The 27,889-nt window shown below is 35.4% G+C and overlaps 1 protein-coding gene across 1 annotated transcript; it reads left to right on the top strand.

Annotated features, from left to right (window-relative positions):
• Window positions 1–23,587: 23,587 nt before the first annotated feature.
• On the top strand, window positions 23,588–26,568 carry LOC131864829 (ankyrin repeat-containing protein At5g02620-like). The gene is made up of 3 exons (XM_059215297.1): window positions 23,588–24,318; window positions 24,729–25,288; window positions 25,559–26,568. The coding sequence occupies exons 1-3, from the start codon at window positions 23,799–23,801 to the stop codon at window positions 26,456–26,458; spliced, it is 1,980 nt and encodes a 659-aa protein (XP_059071280.1). The 5' UTR covers window positions 23,588–23,798; the 3' UTR covers window positions 26,459–26,568.
• Window positions 26,569–27,889: the final 1,321 nt, after the last annotated feature.

Genomic DNA, 27,889 nt, shown 5'->3' with positions numbered 1-27,889 from the left:
TATGTTAATTTATGTCCTATCCTTTTGGTGGTTCTTTATTCTCTATCTTTTGATGACAAGACTCCCTTTTCAAAATAATGTGATGATTAGAAAAGTTCATTTGTCTGCTTTGAAGGTGCCTACTCCACTACTCTGAAATGTTTTACGAGTAATGTTGATGCTTCTTTGACTATTGTTCATTGTAAGAAAAGAAGTTAGTCCTTGATTGTTCCTAACATAAATGCAACCTGACTAAAACATTGGAAATATGTCATATTGTTCTCTTTTTAATTTATTAAATACAATAAAGCTATTATTCATTTTCAAAACAATTTACTCCACTTCCAAAAACTGACAGCCATGAAATCAATTTCTTCAAGAGAATCACCTTTCTGTCATATTGTCATTTCATGTCTTTTTTAACAGCTATGCCCATTTTTCTACTTTAAAGTGAGGATGCATTCTAATGTGTAGAGCCGTATCCATTTCACAACAGAATAGTTTATGTCACATTATTCACTGATATTATAAGGAAGCATCTTGACCAGCCTTAGAAAATGACGAAAGAAAGATGTCATGTCAACTAACCACGAATAGACAAACAGAACGATTAATCACTTTAGTGTTGGCACTCTTTCGCGAGGTCGTAGTCATGGGGTTAATGTTGACGATGGACACTTCTTTCTGTCATATATTTTCCACGCCTTTTAGACTTGATGTCCATTTTTCTCTTTATGTTTAAAGAAAGTCTATTATTGCAATATGTGGAGCCGCATCCATTTCACAGCATAATACTTTGTAATCACATTATTTAATATTGTGTAAACAGATGTTCAAGACTATCGTCAAGAGCCTAGCAGAATGATCAATCACCCTAGAAAAAAAATTATCTTGAATCTAAGGGTCGGTAGGTTAGATAAAGCTAAGAGTCGTCACTAACCTGCAAATTTTTTAGAGTATAAATGTAGTAGAAAAATAAAACTTCATGGCAATAGAAAAGAAATTTCATGGCAACTGAGCGTGAATAGCAAAAAAAAAGTGAAAGGTCACTTCAGGTAGCTACTATTTGAAAAAAAAAGGTTAAAAAGTTCTATGAGAAGGCAACGAGACTCACATTACCACTATTTTGGCAGTGTCACAGTCGTGAGATTTATCTTGTCGATGGAATCTCCTCATAGTCTTATTTCTTCCACGCCTTTTGGACGGGTATTCCCTCTGTAGACACGACATAATACTAGTGTTGAAGGTTGAAACACAGAAATTTGCTATAGATCATACTGTAGGTTGAATTATTTGATGACATTATAATAAAGCATATTTGATAGCGCTGAAGGTAGCAATGTAAAAAAAAATCTATGGCAACTGAGTATGAAGAGGCCAAGAAAGGGATCGATCCTGACGCGTACAAAGACGCAGTAAGCCTTGGAACAAAAATTGATGAATTTTATTATGGTGTTCTTAGTATATTACTTCAGCTTTGGATTCTTTACAGTTGATAACTATATTATATATTTTATATATACTAATTTATTTTTCAATATTTTTGACGCCTAATGGTTTTATTTCACAATTCAGTTAAGGGCAAGAGGTCCAAGGAAATTCATTTTATTCTCTTCTTTCCTCTAAGGGAGTTCCTATTCCTTCTTACAAAGAGATTGTTGAGGAAGCCATTAGAGTTTTTGCAGAATTGTTAAAAGAGGACTCTATTTTGGCCAATGTATAGGAAGGGTTTGTGCTTGATAGTATTCCTGCCATTACTAGTGATGCAATGAATGAGGATCTCCTTAGAACTATCTCTCTTCTTGAGAGTGGAAAAATTGTGTTTCTCTTGAAGAAGGGGAAAATTCCCTAGCCTAGATGGGTTCCCTATAGAATTTTATCAAGAGTTTTGGGATATAATTGTTGGAAAAATGGTGTCTCAACTTGGCATTTACATGATGTTACTATTTATAGTTAATTTTTGTTTATAATTCACATATTGGTATCCATTGGTGTTAAGATGGACAAAGAGGAGAAATGTGGCATCTTGCTTTGTTCTTTGCTTATGTTTATTTTTTTGATGATTTTAGTAGGACAGGGGTATACTTACTAAAGAGTAAATCTAAAGTTTTCAATCGTTTTAAATAATTTAAAGAAATGGTCGAATTGTAAACTAGAAAAAAAAATTAAATGTTTGAAGATTGATAATGGTGGTTAATTTTCTCTAATGATTTTGATAGATTCCATAAAAATTATAAATCTGTATTCTCTACAACAGAATGGAGTTGCAGAAAAAATGAACAAGATATTGATGGAGAGGGCTAGGAGTATGCTGAGTTGTGCTGGCCTAAAATTAAAAATTTGGGCTGAAGCAATTGTCATTGCTTGCTACTTGATTAACGGTCTACTACATCAACTCTTGTTGATAAAATGCCTATGGAAGCATGGTCAGGTCACAAGCCTTCTTTGAGACATCTTAGAGGTTTTAGTTGCGAGGCATATGCTCATGTGCCAAAAGAGAAGTGTACGAAGTTGGAGGAGAAGGTTGTGAAATGTATCTTCATCAGTTATAGTTATGGTGTAAAAGGATACAACCTTTGCGACCTTGTTGCATAAAAGGTAATTAATAGTAAAAGTGTTATTTTTAGAGAAATTAAGTCTCCTTTTGCTACATTGCAACCATAATAGACTAAACAGGAAGATATGATTCAATTCCCTTCTATGCCTAAAAGAGTTGAATTGAGTCAACTTGATAGGAAAGAAGTTGAGGAGAGCTCATCTAGATCTGAATCTTTAGAAGATGAGGAAGAACCTCCAACTTGGCTTGTTCAAAGGTGTACATGACATAGACAACCAACTAAAAGGTATTCACCTAATGATTGGAGATGTATTTTTGTTTTGAATACTAATGTGGATGAACCTATTTCTTTAGAAGAGGCATTAGGTAGGAATGATGCAGAATCTTGGAAGAATGCTATGGAAGAAGAAATGAAAGCTTTGAAAAAAAATGATGAATGGGATCTTGTACCATTGTCTAAAGGACGAAAGCCTGTTGGTTGCAAATGCGTGTTCAAGAAAAATATTGGTTCAGATGGAAGCATTGAGAAGTATAAAGTAAGGTTGGTTACAAAAGATTACTCTTAGGTTGAGGGTATTGATTATGGTGAGATATTTTCTCCTGTTGTAAAAATGACATCCATTAGATTTTTGCTTTCTATTACTACTTCTTGTAATTTAGAGGTCGAGCAAATGGATGTGAAAATTACTTTCCTTCATGGTGATTTAGAGGAAGGTATTTATATGACACAACTAGAGCACTATGTGGTGAAAGGTAAAAGTAATTTGGTCTATAAATTGAAGAAATCATTGTATGGCCTCAAACAGAGTCCTGGGATGTGGCACCAAAAATTTAATACAAATGTGTTGATTTTAAGATCTGAGCATTCTAAATCAGATCACTATGTCTTTTATAAATCTAATGGTGATCATTTCTTGTACATTGCATTATATGTTGATGATATGTTATTCATTGGTAAAGGAAAATGTATGATTTCAGAATTGAATTCTCAGCTTGCTGCTAAATTTTAAATGTATAATCTTGGTGCAGCGAAAAACATTGTTGGGATGTAAATTAGAAGAGATAGAGTGAACATAAAGCTATGGCTAGGGCAGAGTAAGTATGTGAATTCAGTTTTACAGAGGTTCAACATGCAGGATTGTAGACCATTATGTGTTCCCTTCACAGTTTGAATGAAATTATCTATTTTAGATTGTCCTACATCTCCATCAGAGATGAAAGAAATGAGTAGAGTGCCTTACCAGAGTGCAATTGCAAGTTTGATATATGCAACGGTTTGTACTAGACCAAACATTACCCAAGAAGTGGGAGTTCTTTCCAAACATATTTCTAATCCTGATAGAGTTCATTGGGATGCAGTCAAAAGAGTCTTTACATATTTGAAGGGTACCTCTAAGTATTCTCTTTGTTATCATGGTAATTTGGTTGGAGATGTGATTTACCTTGATATTCATGGATATGTGGATTTAGATTGGGCAGGTTATATTGATAGCAGAAGATCCACCATTGCTTATGTATTTACTTTATTTGGCGGTGCAATTAATAGGATGAGTAAGCGGCAAGTTGTGGTTTCTTTGTCCACTACAAGAGAAGAGTATATGGTAGCTACTCATGCTTGTAAAGAATCCATTTGGGTTAAGAGACTTTGTTAAAATATTCAAATAAAACAAGAAATAGTGACACTTTACTGTGACAGTCAGAGTGTGATCTGCATTTAACTAAGAACCCAGCATTTCATGCCCAGACTAAGCACATTGATGTTTAGTATCATTTTGTCAGAGATATGGTTGAAGATGGTAAGGTGAAGTTGGTTAAGGTAGAGACTTTGATGAATATTCTAGATTCTTTAACTAACACTGTGAGCATAAAGAGGTTTAAATGGTGTTGTGAGTCTATGGGCCTCATGGCCCCTAGTAGTTAAATTATTGTGTTGATACTCCCTTTGCTCTTGAAAGTTCTTCGACAAGTGAGAGAATGTTGGGACATGGTGTCTCAACCTTCAATTTACATGTGTTACTATTTATAGTAAGTTTTTGTTTAAGCATGAAATGGTGCGAAATTATCCCTAAAGCTTCTAGTTCGCTAGATAAGCACGTCGGTAAAAATTTGTTGTAAGATCATAGCTAGTTTTGAAAATATTAAAGTTTCCATTTTGGAGGGGTGTGATAGAGCATTTCTCTAGCTTTCTGATGCTTCAAACAGTTCGTCAATCAGACACACGGTTCACAAGTTATGGCCTTCGGAAGTTTGGACTCCTGAAATAGAAAATATAAAATGCATTGGACACATAAATGAGATGTATAATGGAGGAACACATGTTGATGTGTGTTTTGACACATCATAACACATCTATAATGGGGATAACCTCTGCTCTAGTTTATTGGGTGGTTTTAGCCCATGGTTTTGTAATTCCGTTTGATGCTTTCTTATATTGTATCTCCTATATATGAGGTGTGTGAGATAGAGGTTGTGTGTAAGAGTCTTACGGCTATTGTGTTACCTCTGAGTCTTTGATTAGTAGTTCTCTTCTGAAGAGATTTCTCTGCAAGTATATTGTAATCTGTTATTGATTGTTGAATAATTTATTGAGCTACTTTTGGAGTGTGGGGTTTTTCTCCTGAACGGGTTTTCCCATGTAAATGATTGTGTTGGTGAGTTGTGGTATGCATGATATTTTGTTTATTTGTGTTAAGTTTCTGTAACTGCTATAAGGATCTGTAAAATTTTTTGCATTATACTCCTCTCAAGGTTAGTGTAAGAAGTTGTTTCACTACTTCACTTCCTTCCAATAATTAAGTTGGATATTTTGAAGGTGGTGTGGGAGTCTTATATAAATAAACAGAAGCTCAGGGATATGAACGCTACTTTCCTTGCTCTCATACCTTAGAAGGAGGGAGAAAATTCTCTGAGTTCTTTCGATCCTATAGCCTTTTGTAACGTGGTTCATAAAACAATCACTAAACTGATTGTTGAAAGGCTCAAGTCATGGCTCAATAAACTTATTTCAGAAGAGCAACATGGTTTTGGGGTTGGAAGGCAAATTTTGGATGAGATTTTTATAGCATCAGAAGCCATTCATTCTATGGAGATATCTAAGGAGAAGGCTATGTTTATTAAATTGGATATAGCCAAAGCTTATGTTAGAGTCAAATGAAAATTCCTTTATAAAGTGCTTATTGCCTTTGGCTTCAAAATTGAATGGCTTCATTTGCAGCCCTTATTAACAGTGAGCCCATGGATTTATTTGGTGCATGCAGAGGTCTTCGACAAGGGGAACCTCTTTCCCAATTCTTATTCACTCTCATGGTAGAGGGTCTCGGTAAATTTATCAAGTCTTGTGTTCGGCAAGGTTTAATTTAGGGTTGGAATTGGGGTGATCGCCTTCATCCATATGCTTATCTCCAATTTGTGGATGCCACTGCATTGATGGGTCTTGCTAGAATTAATATTTAACCCATTATGATGTCGAATATTCCAAGATGCACCACAATTAATTATTAATTTTATATTTTATATTATTAAACTCTCATTAGTCAATGTGTCCAACACATCTATAACAATAGTACATATCTCAAGATGTGGTGTGCACATCATTCATAATTAGATGACCAATCAAAATTTATTGATAAGTTCTTGAAGACCCATTTTGATTTCTTTGTGTATAATAAACAATGTTAGACAAAACAGTTACCACGTGTAGAATGGTTTTATAATATAATTTTCAACACCATAACCAAGCTATGAATGGACAATATCCCCTATCTATCCAAATATATATACCAAGTAGTTCCGAAGTACAAGTCATGGATTCCACCCTTCACACACATGACACAATTATATAAACCCTTAAGGATTATTTTTAGATCACATATATTTACATATGAAGTAAAAAACAATCAAGATTACTCCAAATAAAATTTTGACATTGATGAAATGGTCCTTTTTGCATCTAACTGTATATAAATAATCTTCCCTAAAGTTGAAGATTAAATAAAAACGAGCACAAATGATTCATGGGACCTACATTTTTTTACAAAAATATTAAATCTATGGCATACAAATTGGAGCTTTCTCTTTCCTCCAAGTTCCACCTAGTAATCCATTTTTTTTTTTAAGATGAATATTTTCTAGTGTATTCACGCTTAGTTGGTACATTACCTATGTTTGATATGAAGGGAGTAATCCATTTTTGTTTTTAAGATGAATATTTTCTAGTGTATTCACGCTTAGTTGGTACATTACCTATGTTTGATATGAAGGGATTTATGCTCTTGGCACCAGAATGTATACTTGATTGTCATTCATACCAAATACAAATCTACATTATAATTTAAGTTCTCTTCTAGTAGCATGCTATGCAACACAAATATGTAATGTGGTCTAATCACTCTTCGAAAGGCAACAAAAAAATTCTCATCTCAAGATTTGATAATAAATCCTCGTTTAAGAGTGAGGGCATATAAGGAACCATAGTCCTAACTATTTTATTAAATAATTACTTTTGCATTGAGGTATACATAAGGAAAGAATTGGATATATACGCTTTGTAAATCATCTCTTTTCCTATGTTAGTTAATCTCACATGTTTGAAAATAATAACCACGTATTAGGTAAAATTAGTACATGTAGAGCGTATGTATACTACTATAGTCATTTATGAATTTTATTGTTGCAAGCATGAACTCATGATATTGCCCCCTCAAAGAGACCAATGATGTTCTACATTGAAAATTTTCTTAATTCAATATATTAATATATGTTTTGTCTCAATTTTGTGCAATTATTTCTGTACTTTGTGATTTGCTAATATATTTTAAGAGGTTCATTGTAATAGCATTGGGTAATAAATTTTACTAAGAAAATTTGTGTCTAAACCCACAATAATAGATACAAGACACAAAGAAAGTATTTAATTTTTTATATAAAATCATCAAAGCTAGTTTTAAATTAAATTTATTCCATCACATTAATTATAAAACTAAGTATCATTATCCATCATGTTTCTTTTGATGCTTATTTTTCTATTCTAAATTGACACTAGAACACAACTATTGTTTACTAATCTAGATTAATTTGTACCATTAGATTTGAATAGCCTAGATCAAAATTTGAAAAGGTTTATTTTCCTTTTGTACATATACATGTATATAAAAATATTAAAAATTAGATTTTAAGATCTGATAAATTTAATTTTTTTTAATTCGAGCCATTATATGCTCCCAATAGCACATCTAAATCTATTTTTATAGGAGTAATTATAACCAAACAAAACTTCTAATATTTCAATAGTATACCATTTCCAACACCAAAATTTTATAATTCCCTGCCCTAAAATTTTTTCTTTTTTTCTTATGGCCCATCTTCTCATGGTAGCCTAATTAAATTTTTATTGGTGCCTCTAATTCTCTATGTACACTTGCAGTGTGGATTTTAAAGTAGATTTCTTTAGCTATTCTTGAGTTCAAGATTGATTATGTTTCCTAGTACATTATTTGAGGTTGTTTGATCAACTATTCTTGAGTCCAAGATTGATATTTTTGCTTAGTAATTTATTTATCAAGGTCTTCCATTTATCTCTCACATCTTTCATCTATGAATTATTAACCCCTAGGGTCCATTTTTGTGGAGAACTTGAAACTCTCAAGAACTTTTTTTTGTTGTATACTATAGCGAAGAAATTTTGTGCTTAGTTTGATGACTTCAAACCATCCAAGCCTACTCCCTTCTTATGTCATGTGATTTTTCCGAGAGATTTGTCCTACTTCCCTTTCAAATTTACCTACATCTAGCGTAATTTTAAAGGGAAAATATTTCAGCACTTGTATACTATAATGAAGTAATCTTGTACTTGGGTTGATGACTTCAAACCATCCAAGACTACTCCCTTCTCCTGACATATATTGGGAGATTTGTCATACTTCCATTTCAACAACAAAAAATAGGTCATTAAATAGTACAAATCCGAAACCCTCACATAAGTTTTTAAACAACAACAACAACAAAAATTATTTGATACAAAATAAATTTGATACCATTTTGGCAATTTGTTGTTAATGTTTCTTAGAGAATAGAATGGATGCTAAAAAGAATGAAATGAAGCCTTCTGAATTTTTTTGGGGGGAATACCCAACTAGAAAAATGTTCTATTTTTATTGATATAATTAGGAACACATTTTGGGTTTAGAAATAATCTTTTCCATTGCAAGTCACCATTGAAAAAAATCTTACTTCAAAACTATATAATTAAATTATACAAATTGTAAGGTATTGATAAATTAGGGTTTCACCACCTGGATTGATAATAAAGCCACTAATTTCACTTGGGACCAACCTCACATCAAGGGAAGGAATTTAATTTATTCAATCCTGAAATAACTAAACTCGGATCAAGTTAATCCTTACCTTGTTAGAGTTAAATTTGAATAGCAATTAGGGTTAAGTTGTAATGCTAGATCTAGGAAAAATAATGAGAAATGGATATTGAATAATAGTAACATAATGTTCTAGATATCATGCAGAGATGTAAACTTAGATCTGAGGTGGGAAAATGGATCAGAACCTACAAAGAAATATTTAGGCATAATTGTCAAGACTAAGGGAGCAGATTGCCCTAGTCCTCCAAGTATCAGGGGCAAATAGACTGGATGTTTTCCAAATTAGGATGACATACATAATCCATCATTGAAAGGTTGTCAAAAATTCATGAGATCGAGGGGATTTGATCACCCTAGTCCTCTACTTTTTGCACCTTCAAAAGTTGAGTCTGATCGTTGTCATTGACACTAGTACCAGATTTCCCAATCACAACTCTTGAGATAATTCCCTTCACACAAAAAGAAAGAAATAGGGTTGTTGATGGGGATTTGCCTTAAAGGTTAAACCCCAGTTCAAGAGATAAAGCCTTGAATTAAATTCAACTTGTAACTGAAATACTAAAGTAAATTCTATATCATAATACCTCAAATCAGTAATGACTTATTGAAGTTGATTGTGCAATCCTCTTTGAATGTGATCACATATGTCAATGCAATAACATGACTTGACATAACATGAACATGACCTAATAGAACATACATGCTTGCATGAGGAATGATACAATTTTCTCCATGATGTTTTAAGAATATGGTGGGATGAAATCCTACCTTGAGTGCTTAAGAATGCTTGATAACAAATGATTGGTGTATGCACAAATGATGGGGTATGAAAATGATAATCAAATTTAATTGATAGGATGCCTTTATATATAGTTTCATTGGTAAATTACCAGTAAGGCTTACCTCCAATGGTTACATTGAGGTATGTGGAGAAAAATAAATTGAGGAGGCATAGTGCCCAGTCCTATTTAATTTAGGACTTGTTTAAGGGGGACCATGGCACCCAAGACATCCTGGTCTAGATAGGGGTCCCCCAAGCGCCCTTCTCCTCCCAAAATAGGAAAAACAAGGTTGTATCTTGGAGAGCAACATTCTAGGATGGGGTCCACTAGGTCATGCAATTAGGTGACATAAAATTTCAAGTAAAATGAGCCAAAATAGGTGTAGGGAAGAACTAGGATTGGATGAACTAAAGTAGGGCCACAAGAAGGAGGTGTGAATTATATCGATTACAATTTACGATGTTATGTTTATCCCCCACTTTAACAAGAGTACGATTTTATGCAAATACTCACGATAAAGTAGAAAGATGAGGAAAAAAGAGAGGAGAAAATAGGAGCAAGATCACAAAGAGATAAGCCATCACTAATTTTGAGGAACCAAGCCCCCAATCTTAAGATCTTTACTCATCCAAACACATGCAAGGGAACACAAAACAAGACAAAATAAAAAAAGTCAAAAAAAGGAAATCAAAGACAAAAGACACAAAACAAAGGGATTAGTACTAAAACAAAAATCTCTAAGTCAACCAGTTGAAGAGACCTCAATAATAAAAATAAAAATGTCTTAGCCACTAATTTGATTCTCGGAATGTTATTACAAGAACACAAGTAGTCACCTAGAAAGAGAAAGAGCATGCATCAAATAATGAACTTGTGATCCAACAACTAGCAAAGCTATGAGTTCATGGGGAGAAGAAATGAGAAAACGTGGATGCCATAGACTAGCAAGTTGTGTTATGTTGGGTGATCTATGAGAGAGAGAAACAAGGTAACATGGATTCTACGAGCTAGCAAGCTATATCATGCTAGGCGATCCACAGAAAAATGAATTCTCATAGGACAATAAGTTGTATTATGTTGTGTGATCCATGTAGGAAGGAAGAGTCAGAATAGTCTAGAAAGTTCTATTATGTTAGTTCCACTCATCAAAAAATGCATCAAAAGGAAGGTTGAAAGGTCTAGAAAGTTTTATCATTCTATTCAACCCACCTTAAAGAAGTTGAAAAATAGGATGAGTCGACATCTATTTATATATATTGTTTGGCTTCAAGACTTAAGCATCTCGTCTAAGGCTTTGATCTGGTTTCGTGCATGTAACAACCTATCTAAGACATGTAATTAAAAATGTCTAAGACAAATAATAATTAAAATACTAATAATTGTATTTTGAATTTTATTTATATAATAAATTAAATTTCAAACTACAAAATCTAAATTGAAATTTATAGGATAAAAGAAACTACCTTTTAATTAAACATTCTCTCTCTCTCTCTCTCTCTCTCTCTCTCTCTCTCTCTCTCTCTCTCTCTCTCCTCCTACTAAGTGTAGACCTCCAACTTAGATCTAAGACCATAAACTCATCATATAAATACATATTTAACAATATGTAGTAACTTGTTCTACTTTGTTTCTTGTTTCCATGTGGAACTTGGCTTTCACTACTTTGAATATCTACAGACTAGCCATTTTTTTTTTTTTGAAGAGTTCTCATTATGTCACAAGGAGATAAGTTTTTCTAGTTCAACCTCTCAAAACCATACAAGGATCAAATATAGTAAGCAAGGACCCTCAAATATGATTTCATCTTTCGTTTTTTGTGCACAAAATCCAATTTTTTTATGTTGATCCTCCTTTAACATTCTTAAATAAGAAATATTGTTTGAGGGATTAGAGATGTAAAATGAATGCAATTAAATGACTTAAAATACTACCACATAAAACCAATCATGTAAATGTGTGCTCAATTGATATGATAAAACATTTAGGTTAAGTTCAATTGCAATATCAAAAGGATCTATAGAAGGTAAGGGAGCATTAAATTCATGTATGTAAATAAAACACAATTTATAAACAATTTACTAGAAAATGGATACATGACATCATTTATACATAATGATTGTAGTATTTACAATTGATATTTCATTGTGGAATTGAATGAGAAATAGTAGGATGTTGGTTTTGGTAGGATCAAATCAAGGAAAGAAGTGAGGTTGGGAGTGGCTATAGGCACACATAATCATAATTTATGAATCGCTCAAGTAGCTGGTGTGGTTGAAATTTCCCACTTCCATAGCCTAGAGTGATCATGCTTATATCATGGTCTCCTCTTCCAATAACTCTTCAACTTATTCTAGATGGACAAAGATGTATGTTTGTATCCTCGCTGCAAATTAATATAGTTAAGCCTAGTCATTCCCACTTCCATAGCCTAGAGTGATCATGCTTATATCATGGTCTCCTCTTCCAATAACTCTTCAACTTATTCTAGATGGACAAAGATGTATGTTTGTATCCTCGCTTGCAAATTAATATAGTTAAGCCTAGTCATTGTAAATGTAGCTAGAAGATTGAGATTTGTAATTAGTGACAAGAGGCAAGAGTATAAGAATGAGGTAGGAATCTTTAATGGTGATTATTAGGTTTAAGATTAGAATGTGCAAGTTAAAGGGCTCCATATTATTTAATTCTACAATTATTTGATAATAAAATGTGAACCAAATTTATTAAAATATGAAATATTAATATTTTAATAAACATTTCCAATAAAATATATAACCTAATGTTTAAGAGACCTTCAAATATTATTGAAATTGTGCGGAAGAACTAATAGATGATCATCTATGCACAAATACATTGCTCATTACTTTTCCGTTTTAGGTCTATCATACAACTATTATTAATCTTTTATACAAATACTGATCAATTCTTTAATATAACTACTTCAACATTATCATCCGCATAATAAATGAACTATCTAAAATGCAAATCACCATTTAAACACTGAACTGAACAACATTTGTGCTATTGCTCTGCTGCAACCAAATGTCCTTGCCACGCTAACAAAACTCCATATTTGAGCGGTACGTACATATCAACTCACCAGTTTTTCTCTACAGGACTTGGCTTCGTTTCAGAGCTCACATGACAATTTTGTCAATTAGTGGAACTTGGCTCTTTAATGATGAAAGCGCTATAATTATCAACTTTGCGCATGTGAGAAATCCCTGCAAAATGCAGATGCTTTACAACTGTGTTTTTACAGTACACCTCTAAGTTGATCTCAGGATCATTTTCATCAGTTGCTAGTTGCATCGCTTGGCATGTGAACTCTGAAATAAGGTCATTAATGCACAGGAAAACAATCAAGTTGATCTGTGTGCACGATCGAACTACTGACGGAGTTTAACTAGACTTTAATGATAGTGTTTACTTGGTAATGTGCCTAATGAGCCGTACGTACATATCGTCTCATCTGTTTTTAGGCGCTGGCTATGGGGTCCTTTAAACAGCACCCCATGGCCCCCTACTTCCTAGCCTCCTCCTGCAGCATCGTGCAACCTATGAAGTAGGGAGCTATGGGGTGCTGTTTAAAGGGCCTCATAGCAAGCGCCATGATGTACCACCCAAACCCTTTTTTAGCGAGAGCTGCAAGCAGCGAAGTTCCTGTCGGGAGTGGTAGGAAGGAGGTGTGATTGGTTTGAGTTGTTGTTGAGAAAGTCGGTGGAAGCGAAGTTGTATGAAGATCTAATAGTTCTTTATTTTGATTTAATGAAAGTTAAATTTCAGATAATTATAAATGCAACTATCAGGATCATTGTGTAGGAAAGCACAAATGAACAATTTCATTTTTAAAATGTACGACGGAAAGGTCGAGATTGCTGCTATGGCTCCTTATAATAGATCTGAGTATTATAGAGAGAGCCTGAGTGAGCTAGCAGAAGCGGTGACATAAAGAATCGATTCTTGCTATTACAGTGGATTCACCTTCATGAGGGATCTGAAGCTTATTATAGCTCAGATTGCAGCCAAGGACTGGACTGATATTGACAGCAAGCGAGTGGCTATGACAGTTGATATCCTGAGGAGAAATCTTACGTCTGCGGTCCACATGGGATGCCTTTCTGTGACAGATACAAATGAAGAATTAAGGGTTTTGGATAATTTCAACACACAGGAAGGAGTTCCTAATTTTCCTGTTGCTGTCGGGGAGTCTTCTATAAGTTCAAACACCACAGATTTCTGTGATGATGACGAGGAGCAAAGGTTGCAGCTAGAGGCTAATGTAGCTCTTGGCAAAGTAAAGCAAGGACTATCAGTTTGTGGATGCAAATGTTCTGTTTGCTTCTGGAGATGTGTGATGGAGAAAGGGCATGGTGACCGTCATTCTTGCATGGGGAGTCATTTGTGTACAGAAAACTGCAGTTATTGTACTCGAGAAGGAGACAGCTTAAGCTTATGCGGGGATTTAGCAGGGCATGAAGGAAATCACAATTGCAAAAGGAAAAATCATACATGTGGCCAGAGCTGTTACTTATATGAGACATCTTCAAATTGTAATGAGAAATGTTCTCTGTGGCCAGGGCAGCCTGGCCAGCACAAGTGCGATTCCCCTCAACATATGTGCAACAGAAAATGCTCTCTTCCAAGCTGCATTAATCCCTGTGTTGTGGCGATTGAATCGAACCATAAAGCACATCAGTGCAATGAGAAATATTGTCCAACCAAATGCACGATAAATGGGTGCAGCAGCTCATTTCAGTCCTCCACCATACTTGAACAAGGTTTCATCATAAAAAAGCCTCTCCAAGAGGTGACAATTTAGAAATCCTTCTTGTATCAATTTAATAATTATGTTGAATATTGTAATAACAAGATTCTTTTTTAAAGGCAACAATACCACAATCACCTAAAGAAGTTTCAGCATCCCTGATAACAAAGTCCCTCAAGGAAGCTCCCTTAAAGGTCCATGATGTATTGCTAGAAGGGAAAGAATGTGTGGAACAAGTGGATGAGTGATGAAGGCTTATGCTTGTGAAAAGAAGTGAAAGTATCATGACATGATAGAGACTTCAGATCAACAAGTATGCTTTTTGACTTAAAATTGTAGAACTTTTGCCCCCAGTTATTTTGATATTAGGGGAGATCAACTCTTGTTCTTTTTCTTTCATAGGATTTTTATCCTTGACCTTGATTTTTTCAGAGTCCAATAGCTTTTGATTTTGATTTGAACTAAAAGACTTTTCTTTAGTTTTCACTTTTAGTTTTTTCTTTTCAAGGCTTAATTTTTCATCCCCAATTAGTAAGGGCTTTTGTAATTCTTGTTGATCCAAGTCTGGGAGAGGACTGGAAATGGAATAAGTGGATGATATGGTAAAGCTATGTGAGTTATCAAGAGGGTTGGTGATATGCTCAATAGATTCTTTGTTGGAACCACTCTTAGGACTATTGATATCAAGAGCTGCTTGCAGCACTAGAGGTGATTTGCATTCAGACATAGTAGCCACAACACTAGGTGGTTCACACCCAATTCCTTGGCATTGCAAATTTTTTGTAGGTTGTTCCTGTCGACTGAATGTCTTAGGAGATAGTGGGAGTTGATCAGCATGACAGATATACTCACCACATCTCATGTCTTTAATCTTGAATTTTTCTTTTAGCTCTATTTGTTTGGATGTAGAAGCCTTTAATGATTCTGGATCCACATAAGTTGATGAAGGAATAGCCTCTAAATTGATTGGGATTGTTATTTCTGATCTAGGTCATAGATTGTTGCAATATATGAATGGGTTAGGATCAGCTTTGATGATAACTTCAACTCCATTGTGTGAAAACTTGATACATCGATGGTATGTAGATGGTAATGCGCTCATCTCATGAATCCATGGACGTCCTAGCAATATGTTGTATGTGAGATCGAGGTCAAGGACTTGACAAACCTCATCTTTTGTAATTGGCCCAACTCTAAGAGGTAAAGTGACTATGCCTTTGGATGAATGCTCTTCATCATCATATGCTTTGATGGTAATTTTGTTTGTAGAATTCACAGCTTTATCAGAATATCCCAATTGTTTGATAGTGCTCAATGTACAAATGTTTAGACCTGCTCCTCCATCTATCAAGACTCGCTTTATTCAATGTTTATGTAGGAAGGTTTCAATGTGTAAAGGTGCATTATGTGGTTGGCTCACAGAGGCGTCATCAGCTTCTGTGAATGTAAGGGAGTGTGGAACAGAAAGGTATCCCACCAAGGATTGAAACTGGTCCATGTTTAGATCAATAGGGATGGAAGTGTCTCTCAAGGTTTTGTCAAGAATGGCCTTATGTGCAGGGGATATGCGTAAAAGTTCAAGGATGGAGATAGGTGTGGGTTTCTTCCCTAACTGTTCTACAAGGTCATACTCAAGTTTGGTTGATAAGGAAGTAGTCTTTTTAGCTGGAGCACCTTGTAAAGTGAATTTTCCTCGATGAGTTGTAACATTACACTAAGAGGTAGGTTCGGAAGAAGATCTAATTCCTTTCAGGACAACCTTGGGTCTTTGGGTAGAATTCTCATGCGTTTTGTCCTTGATGATAATGGTAGAGACATAATTGTCCATTGAAATGTGATCAACAATTGAATCATAGTTATAGGATTCTTTGGTATAGTTGGTTTGCTCATCTATGGCTTTAGCTTTTTCCTTGTCATGTTTTGGGAATGGATCTTTAAAGATCTGATTTTTTAAGAATTTTTTTGCATCAAAATTAAAATCACAAAGAACAGATGTTGTGTATAATTATGAGATATTTCCAAAAATGTAAGAAAACCCGAACAATTCACTGATTTGCTCTCAAAATTAATTGTTTATGAAAAATCATAAAAAATTCATAGAAAATGAAAATGTGCTCCAAAAATTCTAAATTTTGGATTGAAATCTATTGATACTGTCTTCAACTTGCCAATAAAATTCTGTGCAAAAATTCTAATACGTTTGTGAGATAGGATCAAATCTCTCCAAGATCTTGATTTTGTGTCCAAAACCCTAGCTGCACAAGGTTTTCTCCAAATTGTTTTACAAAACAGCAATATAGGGTTAGAAAAACCTGCAAAAAACATAGATCTAACAAAAATCTATGTCCCATGGGGCGTGCCAAAATGTATATGGTGAAAATGGAAAACAACAATATTGAAAGACTAAATGAATTCAACCACAAAACCCTAGCCTAACAACAACAAAGATCCACCATAACTTATGAAGATTACCTAAGACAATGCAAATCAAATGAAATCACAAAGATTATACCATCACATGTCCAATAGGGTTTAGATCTCCATTCTTCCTATCTCCATTTATCTTGCTTGATATATTTGCTCTTAGATTTTATATGTGCACAAGAGCTCAACAAAGAACGGAAATGTGGTTGAAAGTAGGCTTGATCGCATATGCAAGTTTGAAAGTGTAATGTAGTTGAGAAGTCAACTAATCAGGGTTGATAATGAAGGAAGTGTCCTCTTATATAGAAGACACTGTAGGAAATGGAGGGATAAGATTGGAGGTGTAAGAGATAAATAGTCAGCTAGGATTAGAGGGTAGGTAGAGAAAATAAGAAAATAATGAAAGGGTAGGTAGTGTAGGAATTAAGAGATGAATGACATGTGTCATGGGTAGAAAAGGTTAATGAATTAATTAAATAAATAAAGATTTATTTAATTAATAGAGGAAGTGGGATCAATTAAATAAATAAGATATCTATTTAATTTAGGAAAAGGATAATTTAAATAAATAAAAGTATTTATTTAAATGAGAAATAAGGCTAAAAGAGGATAAATGAATTAGTTAAATAAATAAAGATTTATTTAATTAATAGAAGAATTAGGCTTAAAATAATTAAATAAATAAAGATATTTATTTAATTAGACTAAACAATTTTAGGTGTCTACAACTATAATTTAGTTGCATTTCATTTAAGTGAATTTGTTATAAAGAACATTCATTCATCCATGTAGTGCATTCATTTTAAATATGCATTCCTTTCATCATCCTTTAAGTTCATTTAGAATTCATTTCATAGGTGCATTTTTCCCCATTTTGTTTCATCTAGATTCATGAGATGCATGCATTATCCTCCAATTGCACTAAGGTGCAGTTATTCATTATCCTTTAATTGCATTAAGGTGCAGTTATTCATTATTCTTTATCCCCTATTTGCATTTATTTGCATTATCATTTCAATCTCATTTATCACTTAGTTATGTTTTGAATCATTTTAGTCATTTAGATTAATTTTAAATACATCTCATAAACATTACATCATTTAGATACATTCATTTAAGTGCATTCATACATAAACATTTGTATCAACATTTGTTCATCCATTTAAAGTGCATTCATACATCACATTTGCATACACATTTGATTCACTTAGATTCATCTTACAACATGCATCATTTACTCATATCATATCATAAAAAATGAACAAGTATTATCTATCACAAACATCATTATGCATTATTTCAACTCATTATTTTTGCATACATCATCATCATTACATCATAATTAACATCATTACCACAAGCATCGTCCATCTTCTACCTGCATCCACATAATTAGACAAATCATCCATAGCATGCATCTAGAAATCATATCATCACCATGTATATATAGTAATCAAATCATCCATAGCATGAATCTAAGCATAACTCATAATCATCATCCTGTATCAACAATATAGGTGTCATCATACATATGCATATAATATCAAAGCATGGGATCTCTTCATATATCACATTAAAAAAAAAGATTACATGTATCATAGTACAATGATGTCAAAATATATCGACTACCAAAATCCATCCAAGTCACAGTCCAAAATAATAATGTAACAAGTACCTAAAATATCTCAAATGGCACTCTGGCCAGATGCTGCACCACGACTACCCCCTACTCCTCCCCCACCACCTCACTGAGGAGGACCCATAACACCCCCACTTCTCTGAGCCCTCTGTGACCACTTTGATCTTGCCCACCGCATCTTAGAATAGCTCAGTGCTTGCTGACTAACTGGCACAACCAGCTCATATATTCCCCACCAATAGTCAATCTCTCCACTTGCCTGTCACATCTCCCTCAACACCACCTCAGTTGGACCCTATGCCTATGCTCCCTCCAAGACTTGGACTCTATCCTGCACCTCCCTCAACCTGTCCACCAGATCATCTCTCTCTTTCCTCACTACAGTCAGCTCCACCTCCCATGCAAATAGTTGGACATCTCTAGCTGCAATCTCTGCCTCGCTATCCTCTAACCGAGTCTGTGAGTGTAAAATCATATACTCCCATACATCTCCATCTCCTCCACCTATCTCTCCCCCTCCCATCTCCATAGGAACCTCTCCTCCACCTATGGCTCCCTCTCCCATCTCCATAGGCACTACACCCCCACCAATATCCCTACCTCCTTCTTTGGCAGCCCCTCGTATCAGTGGACCCTGTGATAGTCGCAACGACTCTCCCCCTCTACCTCTCCTCTGTAATCATCCTCCTCCACCACCTCCACCTCCAAATCCCCCTCCACCACCAAATCCTCCTCGTCCTCCACCTCCTCCTGCTCCACCAAATACTCCACCACCTCCATCTCCTCCTCCACCTTTTCCTGCTCCACCAAATCCTCCTCCACCACCTCCATCTCCTCCTCCTACTCCTCGACCTCCTCTCTTCCTCCTTTATCATCTCCTCTCATCCTCAAAAGGTGGTATAGGCTCGATCGGATCTGAAATCTATATAATCAGATGTGCAGTATGATACTGTGTGTACTCCTCTGTCACCCCTGCATCGACAATCTCAGGCCTCATATGCCCTGGTCTCGCCTGTAAATTCTGGAACTCTATCAAGGCCTGATCATATGGTAACATTGGTCCCCACTAAAATCTCTCCCGTACTACCCATGCATACTCCCCTGAGCCTCTCGACAATCCCTACCTCCGTCAAAACTGCCTCATCACTCTCCCTGGCACCTGTCTCTCTATAAGGTAGGATGTGCGCCCAATCAAAAAGTGTGTCATAAATACATACAGTAGCACTTCTGCATCATCCTCCCAAGGCTCACACTCGATATACAACCTCCATATCACTGTATCTAGGTCATCTAAAGCCCGTCACAAAAAATCCAACTTCCTCAGATGGGGCTGGCTCATCATCCCTCCATACATATAAACATAGGGCTGATATATCACCCTAAATATCAAGTAGACTGTTCGTGTGACTGGCAAGTGCTCCCAAGCCCAGATGTGTAGTAATGTGATCCCTACTGCTAGTGATCTCTTCTCTCGGTACACCACCTCGTGTAGCTCCCTATAAATATGTGCTAGCACACATGGTCCCCAGGCATAGTGGGTCCTCTCAGTCATCATCTTCTCAATCACCTGGTCCCAACCAACGGCTAGTCCATGTGAACGTCAGTCGGGGCACACCAAACCCCCGACGATCCTGGATAAAACTATTGGTAAAGGCTCATACAATGCTACTATGTCCTCCTAGGATACAAAGTCATCCTCAATATAAACATCATCAGCAAATATTCTCTACACCGTCGTCGTCCCTAATGCTTGATCATAGGTCACCAGCTCCCCTCTAATCAGGATGTGTAGTATCCTCCACACATCCTCTAGCATCACTGTCATCTCTCCCATCGCCAGGTAGAAGGTACATATCTCACTATGCCAATGCTCGGCCAGTGCTGTCATCAGTCCGCAATTCATCCGAATCACGGGACGATAGATCATATCGTACAAACTAGTCGCAGCGACGCAGAATCTGTCTGCCTCTGTCAGCTGCTATGTGGCAGGATGCTGCTCCGGCATCTGTAGAACAGGCACGTCCTCCTACACACATCAACAAACATTAGTTGTTTTGGTACAAACTTTCTTAAGTTTTCAACCTAGACTATCAACAGATACTTTGATCAAGTATCTTCGGGTCTCAATAGGTAATCGATTATGGCAATCCTAGACTACAACAGACATTTATCATAATGACCTAGTCTCAAGGGGGCTGCTATAATTCACCAAAACAACCAATCAAACAATCAACTGAGACATCAGGCTATGTTCTCTAACACTGGGGAATTTTTATCACAATAGTGCTATTCTGCTCACAATAGCGCCACAATTTGTGCACAAAAGTGCTAAACAATCAAACACGCTAAATTAACTACACAACAATGCTATTCAATAACAACAGCACTACAACAAACATACAAACGTGCTAATACTACAATACCACTACTACTATGTAATGAAAGCACTAAACCTAACACAAGCGCTACAACTACTATACAATAGCACCATTGCGGCATAATAGTGCTATTCTAGGCGACAATAGCATTAAAACATGGTTTTAGCGCTATTATCTTGATTGGACTTTGATGCCTGAAAAAACATGCCAAAAATGCACAAAACACAAAATTCAAAATTTGTGTATAGCTGGTTTGTAGTTGTCTGGCTGTTGGAATCGACAGATCCACTCTAGCCGGTGATCTTCTATAGGCATAGGCATGATGATCGTTGCTCACTCCTTCACCAAAAATTCCCTATCAGAGCTCTAAACTGCCAAGGAGATAGGTGCAAATGAGCCTATTTTTTCCCCTTCCCCCCCATATATACCATCCAGCCCTAACCCTAATTCACCCCGCTTACTGTTGTGGTCCCTCTAAACTTCCAACGTCTCTCATTTCCTCATTTTACCCCCATTTTTCTCCCATCATTTCACCGTTATTGCTAATTTCTTGTATTCTACCTCCCCTCAACTTCTTGTTCTTTTTCGAGAGATCACCCGATTTTTTGAAATTTTTTAGCCCATCTGTCGAGGGGACATAGCACCCACTAAATTAACATTTATGGGGCATATTTCTTCACACCTATTTTTCTTTCTTTGAAACGATGTGATAAACCGCACCGTCTCAAAGAGGGGCAAAAGTAGTCACATAAATCTGTCCATTTAATTAAATGAATATTTACTATTTATTTGATTATTTAACTATTAATAATCAGTTAATTAAATTAAAATTTAATTAATTCATCCTCAGCCTCTTCTCCTATTAATTAAATAAATTATTCAATTTATTTAAATATTAATTAAGCTACATTCTTAAGGAATTAAATGAATAAAACATATTTATTGAATTTAACCCTCTTTCCTCTTTTAAATAAATAATAAAATATTTATTTAAATCCTTAAACTACTCCCCCCCTCCCCCCACTTGCATTCTCCTACAAATGCAAGTTGCACCTATTTAGTTGAAATAAATGAATTTTATTTTAATTAAAATCCTATTTTCCCTCACCCACCAAACCCACTTACATCTTAAATCCCCTTCTAGACAATTCTAACCACTTTCTAAATTCTTCTAAACCATTCCTAATTTGCCTAATCCATTTCCTAAATATTGTCACATTCCTAGGCAACTTGAAGTCACTTCTCAAAGCCTCAAAGTCTTTGAAAAGCATTAAAGGCTTTATGTATTCAACAGGTTAACGCCTAAAGTATTCCAAACCATTAATGGCTCTTACATGACCATTAATGCTTAACTCAACTCACCCACATGGTTAGAGACTTTCCTCTAACTTAACCATCCTTTTGACTCATGGGTCTCTTCAAGCATTAATGGTTAACTCAACTCACCCACTAACTCTTGTACAAGAGTTTAGCCATTGGATAAAGGCATTATTCATTGGATAGCGACTTTATTCATTCAACTCAAGCTTAACCTTAACTCCTAACCTAACCTTCATGTCATTTCAAGCATTTAATGCTTCTTCCCTCTCCTCTCAAGCCATCTCATGTTGGCATTTGTCATCCTGGGATTGGGTTGAAAGCCCTCACATGGATCATAAATCTTTCTATCTTGACCCTTGTTGAGATTACTTAATCTTAACCATCCATTGCCCTATTTTTCCTATAAATAGAGCCCATTCCTTCATAATTCAGATCCAGAAATCTTGTATGCATCTAATCTATAGTGAAATTTAAGAGATCATTTTAGGAGTCATCTAATCTACATTGTTATTTTGGTTAAAACCAAGATAGCTTAATTAGGCTTTCTCATATTTCGCTTGCATTTGCATATTTTAAATCATTTTTCATAAATCTTGAATCTCCATAAGACTTCCATAGTAGTGCAAAGAGCTAAGGGCTACACTCATGTGGAACTTGGAGAGGAGAGGAACAAGGGAGAAGCTACTATGAACATGTTGGCAAGCATTTGGAAGGGTCTTGTGTCTTTCTTTTGTTTTTGCATACTTTCCATTAAATGTTTGATCTCTCTTCATATGCTTGCTTAGGATCGTATTTCGTTTATGATACTAACACTAACAGTTGATTCTTGAGTCTTTTGTTTGTGTTCCTAACATCCTATTTTGCAGTGCATCGGTTATAGTAAATGGTACATGTATAAAAATGTGTGTAAATAAAGACAACATAATGTGCAATGTATGAAAATATATGTAATTGAATAAGAATGATAGAATGAAAAGAAAGAAATTAATTTAAACAACAGTTATATCGTTTATTGAAATATAACTATATTAAATAATTATCTAATCCACTGAAATAAACTCAACATTAAATAAAATGTGTACATATTTCACATAGAATAAATTATTAAATTATAAATGATAAAAAAAATTTGTATTTGATTTCAATGTACACTTTCATCTAAGAAAAATAGACATTCCAACTATGAAAAAGTTGTAGTAATTTTGACGTGTAGGATCACTTCAAGTATTAAAAAAATAATGTTCTAGCAGAACACCCCATAGTCATATTATTCGCACCAAACTAGAGTAATTACTTGGCACCCAATCAAAGCTAATTAACACTGGTTATTTGCACCCAGTCAAGGTCAAAATGTTGTATCTGTTCCAACGAAAGAAAAAGTGAGATTCCAACTAAAGTTGTGGAAACCCTGAAGTGTAAGATGTGGATACTTGTATTTTTAATGTTTCCCTTGTGGAAAAACTGAGACCACATATTCTATTATGTAGTTTCTGGCATAATACTGAATGTAGTATTATTCAATCCTATTACAAAGAAGCGTGCCTTGGTGTTGAAGGCTGTAACGGCAGATATTTAGCATGGCCACTGAGGGTCAACAACTCGGCGGAAGGATCGATCCTGACGCCTTCAAAGCTGCGGTAACGCGTTTAAGGATCGATCAACAACTGAGTTCCCAACTTAAAGCAGCTCTCAACAATATTACACCTGGAGGGGAAAATACTCTTCTCCATTTGGCTGCTAGTGTAGGAAATCTACACTTCATTCAACAGCTCCTGCAACTCAATCGTCAACTTCTGAAGGAAACCGATCCCGAAGTGAAGCCTCTGCTTGTGAATGCTACCAATGCCGAAAAGGATACTGCGTTACACTTGGCTGCGCAGGGAGGTTTCTCCAACGTTGTGAAGATTCTACTCCAACAACCAGAAAGTGGTGTGGATCTCCGCAATAAGCTTGATGAAACAGCTTTGTTCAAAGCCTACGAAAGCGGCAATTTAGAGACAGTGAAGGCAATATTTGACGCATCTCCGTCGAGCTTACTCGAAAGTACGGTGCACAAGAGGAACTGTTTATCTGTTGCAGTAAACAGAGGAGATTCAGGTTATTTTATTTCGATTTTAGGATTTCTTTGCCTATAAGTTTGTAAAAGTATCTGCTAAGCATCTCCTAATTTAACGGTTCAAGACAAATATCATTTTGTCCCCAATTTTTTCTTTATCTTAAATAACACGAGGATGATTGTCTATCATGTTTCAGTTCTTTCTATTTTTTCAAGTCGTTTGATTATGTTGTTTCTATTTTACTTCAGCTTCTGTTCGTTTACAGTTGATAACCAATGAGTTCTTCTTTACTTCTTCGTGTATTTAGTTGAATTCTGTATTTATGTTGTTATATTAGTTGAGGTCTGTATCGCTTCAACAAAGGTAAATTAGGCATTCTCTTACCCTTGGCCCTTCTTGAAGAACATCTTATCTAACTTAAGGCAATGATTTTGGATGCTTCTTTTACAGATCTAGTTGATCATATACTAAATTTATCAGATGCGAAGCAGTTAATCCAACGTAAGGACGAACTTGGCAACACAGCTCTGCATATAGCTGTTGAAAGAAACTACGTGCATATAATAAAGAAGTTAATAAAATTTGAGGCCGAACTGTGTTATTGGGTTAATGACAGCCAAGAAACTCCCATCTGTGTGGCAGCGAAATTGGGTCATCTGGAAGCAGTACAAGAGTTGATAAATGAGAGGCCAGACGCTGTCGAAATACGGAATAGTTGTGGAATGAACGTTCTGCACTTAGCTGCCCTAGTTAGGCAAGTGCGAATTGTTGATTACCTGAACGAAGAGGTAGGCTTATCATACTTGGTCAACAAGGGACTTGACAAACCTCCACATGAAGAGCCTCTGCGAAGTGGAGGAAAGACAGATCCGGCTGAAAAGAAAGATCCAAAAGATGAGCCCGTGAAAAGTGGAGGAAACACAGATGCGGGTGAAATGAAATCTCCTTTTTCGAGGATAAGTGAAGGAGACACACCACTGCATATTGCAGCAAAGAAAAAAGACTTGAATGTAAGTCTCTTTTTATACAAACCTCTGTTTGTCACTGCTGAAGTTTGTTCTTTCAACCAATTACTGTGTACAGCTATATAAGTTTTGGGTTTGTGTAGATTCTTAATCTAATCTCGTCTATATATAGAGTCAAATTACTGAAAGTATTTCTACTGAAGACAGAAATTAAAATCATCACGGCAAGAACTTCCGTAGAAGAAATCTTTATGCATAGTTAGTTCCAATAGATCATTTAATTTTTATGAACTTATTTGAGTTTGCATTTTTCAGATGGTGAAGTCGTTGCTTTGTATAGCGGGGATAAACAAGTTTGCTGTCAACAAGGCAGGCTTAACGGCCTTTGATATCGTGAGAGAGAACACGCACTATCACGAATCTGACAAGATAATTTCAGTTCTGGCCAGTTATCCTTCCAATCGCAAGCCATTCTTGTACAGCGCTCCAAAGGTGAGTGCAGAGAAACATGAGGTTGCTGTTGAGATGGTGGACAAAACATATGAGGACAGGCGCAACACAGAACTAGTGGTGGCAGTTCTATTAGCGACAATGTCATTTACGGCAGCTTTCACTGCTCCGGGCAGTTTCGTGACGGACGATGGGAATGGAAATGGGGACTCAAAGGGATCGGGAATTTCGCCTGCGCCTGCGCCTGGAACTGGCTCAGACAAGAGTTTAGGTTCGCCGATTCTGCTTCCGTTGGCCTCCTTCAAGGTTTTTCTCATCTTTGATTGTGTGGCATTCTTTCTGTCGCTCTTAGTGGTGCTGATGTGGCAGATGAGTACACCTATTACCACGGGAAATAAGGTATTGTTCCTCTGTATTACCAACCTATTGGTTTGTGCCACGTTTGCCTTTACGGCCTATGGCTTCATGCTTGCAGTGTATGCCATGCTTTCCAACATGAATCCCGAGCTGGCTTGGTTCATTCTTGGGGCGTGCTTGATCATCTGCTTCTGTGGTAATTTCACTTTTTTCTACATGGCTGCAAAGTTTACAGTGAAGAAGGCTAGGTTTAACCACCTGAACGGTCTACTTCCTTTTCTTTCTGACCGTCTGGGGGAATACGTGTGGATAAAATTAGAAAGATGGGGGCTTTTGGACTTGGTGCGCCGGTCCAAAACCAAGTGGCTTGCTATCCTATACTACCATAGCAATGAGAACGATAAATAAGGTTTGGGAAAGTTGCTTTTGCAAGTCTGATACAGTGTTGCAGCTTCTTATTTCTACATGACTTTGATCGTATTCAACTATGTCTTATAATATTAAATGTTTTCATATTATTAGAAGTGTACAAAGTATCTACATCTGTGTTCAAATCAGATACTTGCGTGCTTAGAGCTGATTTGATATGTGTATGCTTCAAGTTGAATGTTAGATTTACTGTCAATAATATTTTTGTAAATTATTTTTATATTTAAATGATTATATTTATGATTCTTGAAAACAAATAAAGTGTATAAGGGTGTTTAGTCTTTTGATTGAAGATTGTGGGTTCTTGATGAATGGATAGATTATTTTGCCTTTGTATTTGGAAATGCAATCTCTCTTCATTACAAAAGAGGGTGGGTCCATATAAAGTAAGGGACCTTATCTAGACATGATCATACAAGTACATCATTAAAAATGCATTCCTTATGAGAGCCTAAAAGATAGAAGAAAAATATTCCATGAATAGCTTCCATCTCACAAGTGAACTTTTACGAATAAAATAGGAGATTGCTCAACTAAGTAAGAAATATGAACATTTGACTAACCTAAATTTACATTTATAAATATGAAACCAAAAAATCCAACAAAAATCATTTGTAAACATAAAAATTAATAGGTAACACAGTAACACAAAACATCTGATCATCCAAGCTTGTACTTTTGCAACTCTAGATGGGGAAGGTAAAGAGCATTAGTTGGTAATTTATTTATTTATTTTTGTTTAAATATGAGGCTAAGGTGTGTAATTATGTGGTCAATCATGTGACTATAGAAATGATCCTAGACAATCAAATGACTAGATCTAAGGAAAAAAGAACTAGATGAGAGTTCGTGTGTGGATAAGTGTCATAACTTCTTAGATAAGTATAATGTATGGTAGTGTGCGCATATAAAATTAGGTAACTATTCATGGGAATGCATATGTATATTAATATACCTAAGGATAGGAGAATAGTCAAAATTCCATACAATATTGCAGTATTGTTCATAAGATATATGTATCCAAGCATTTCCTAAAAATATTCACAATATTGCATAGAAAATAACATATATATGCTAGTTTCATAATTATATTTTCCGTTACATTGAATTGTGTCTGAATCCTAATTGATCATGCATCAAAAATATTATAGCACTCAAAAATGTTCATGTAAATTTGATATCTAATTAGATATAGATTATATGAAGTTGATGTGTCCATATAAGTAATCAACCCTATTAAGACATGATAACTTAAATAATAATTTAACTATATACTTTCAACATGCTCTCATCATGAGAACCTACAAAATAGAAAAACAAATGTCCCATTGGTAGCTTGTATCTTACAAGTGAAATTTGAGAACAAAAGAGAACATTACTTATCAAAATGTCCCCTTAGTTTGAATTAAT

The sequence above is a fragment of the Cryptomeria japonica genome, unplaced genomic scaffold (genome assembly GCF_030272615.1).
Source record: "Cryptomeria japonica unplaced genomic scaffold, Sugi_1.0 HiC_scaffold_95, whole genome shotgun sequence".
Classification (NCBI taxonomy): Eukaryota; Viridiplantae; Streptophyta; class Pinopsida; order Cupressales; family Cupressaceae; genus Cryptomeria; species Cryptomeria japonica.
The sequence above is the reverse complement of the archived record's forward strand: the minus strand, read 5'-3'. Positions and strand labels throughout refer to the sequence as shown.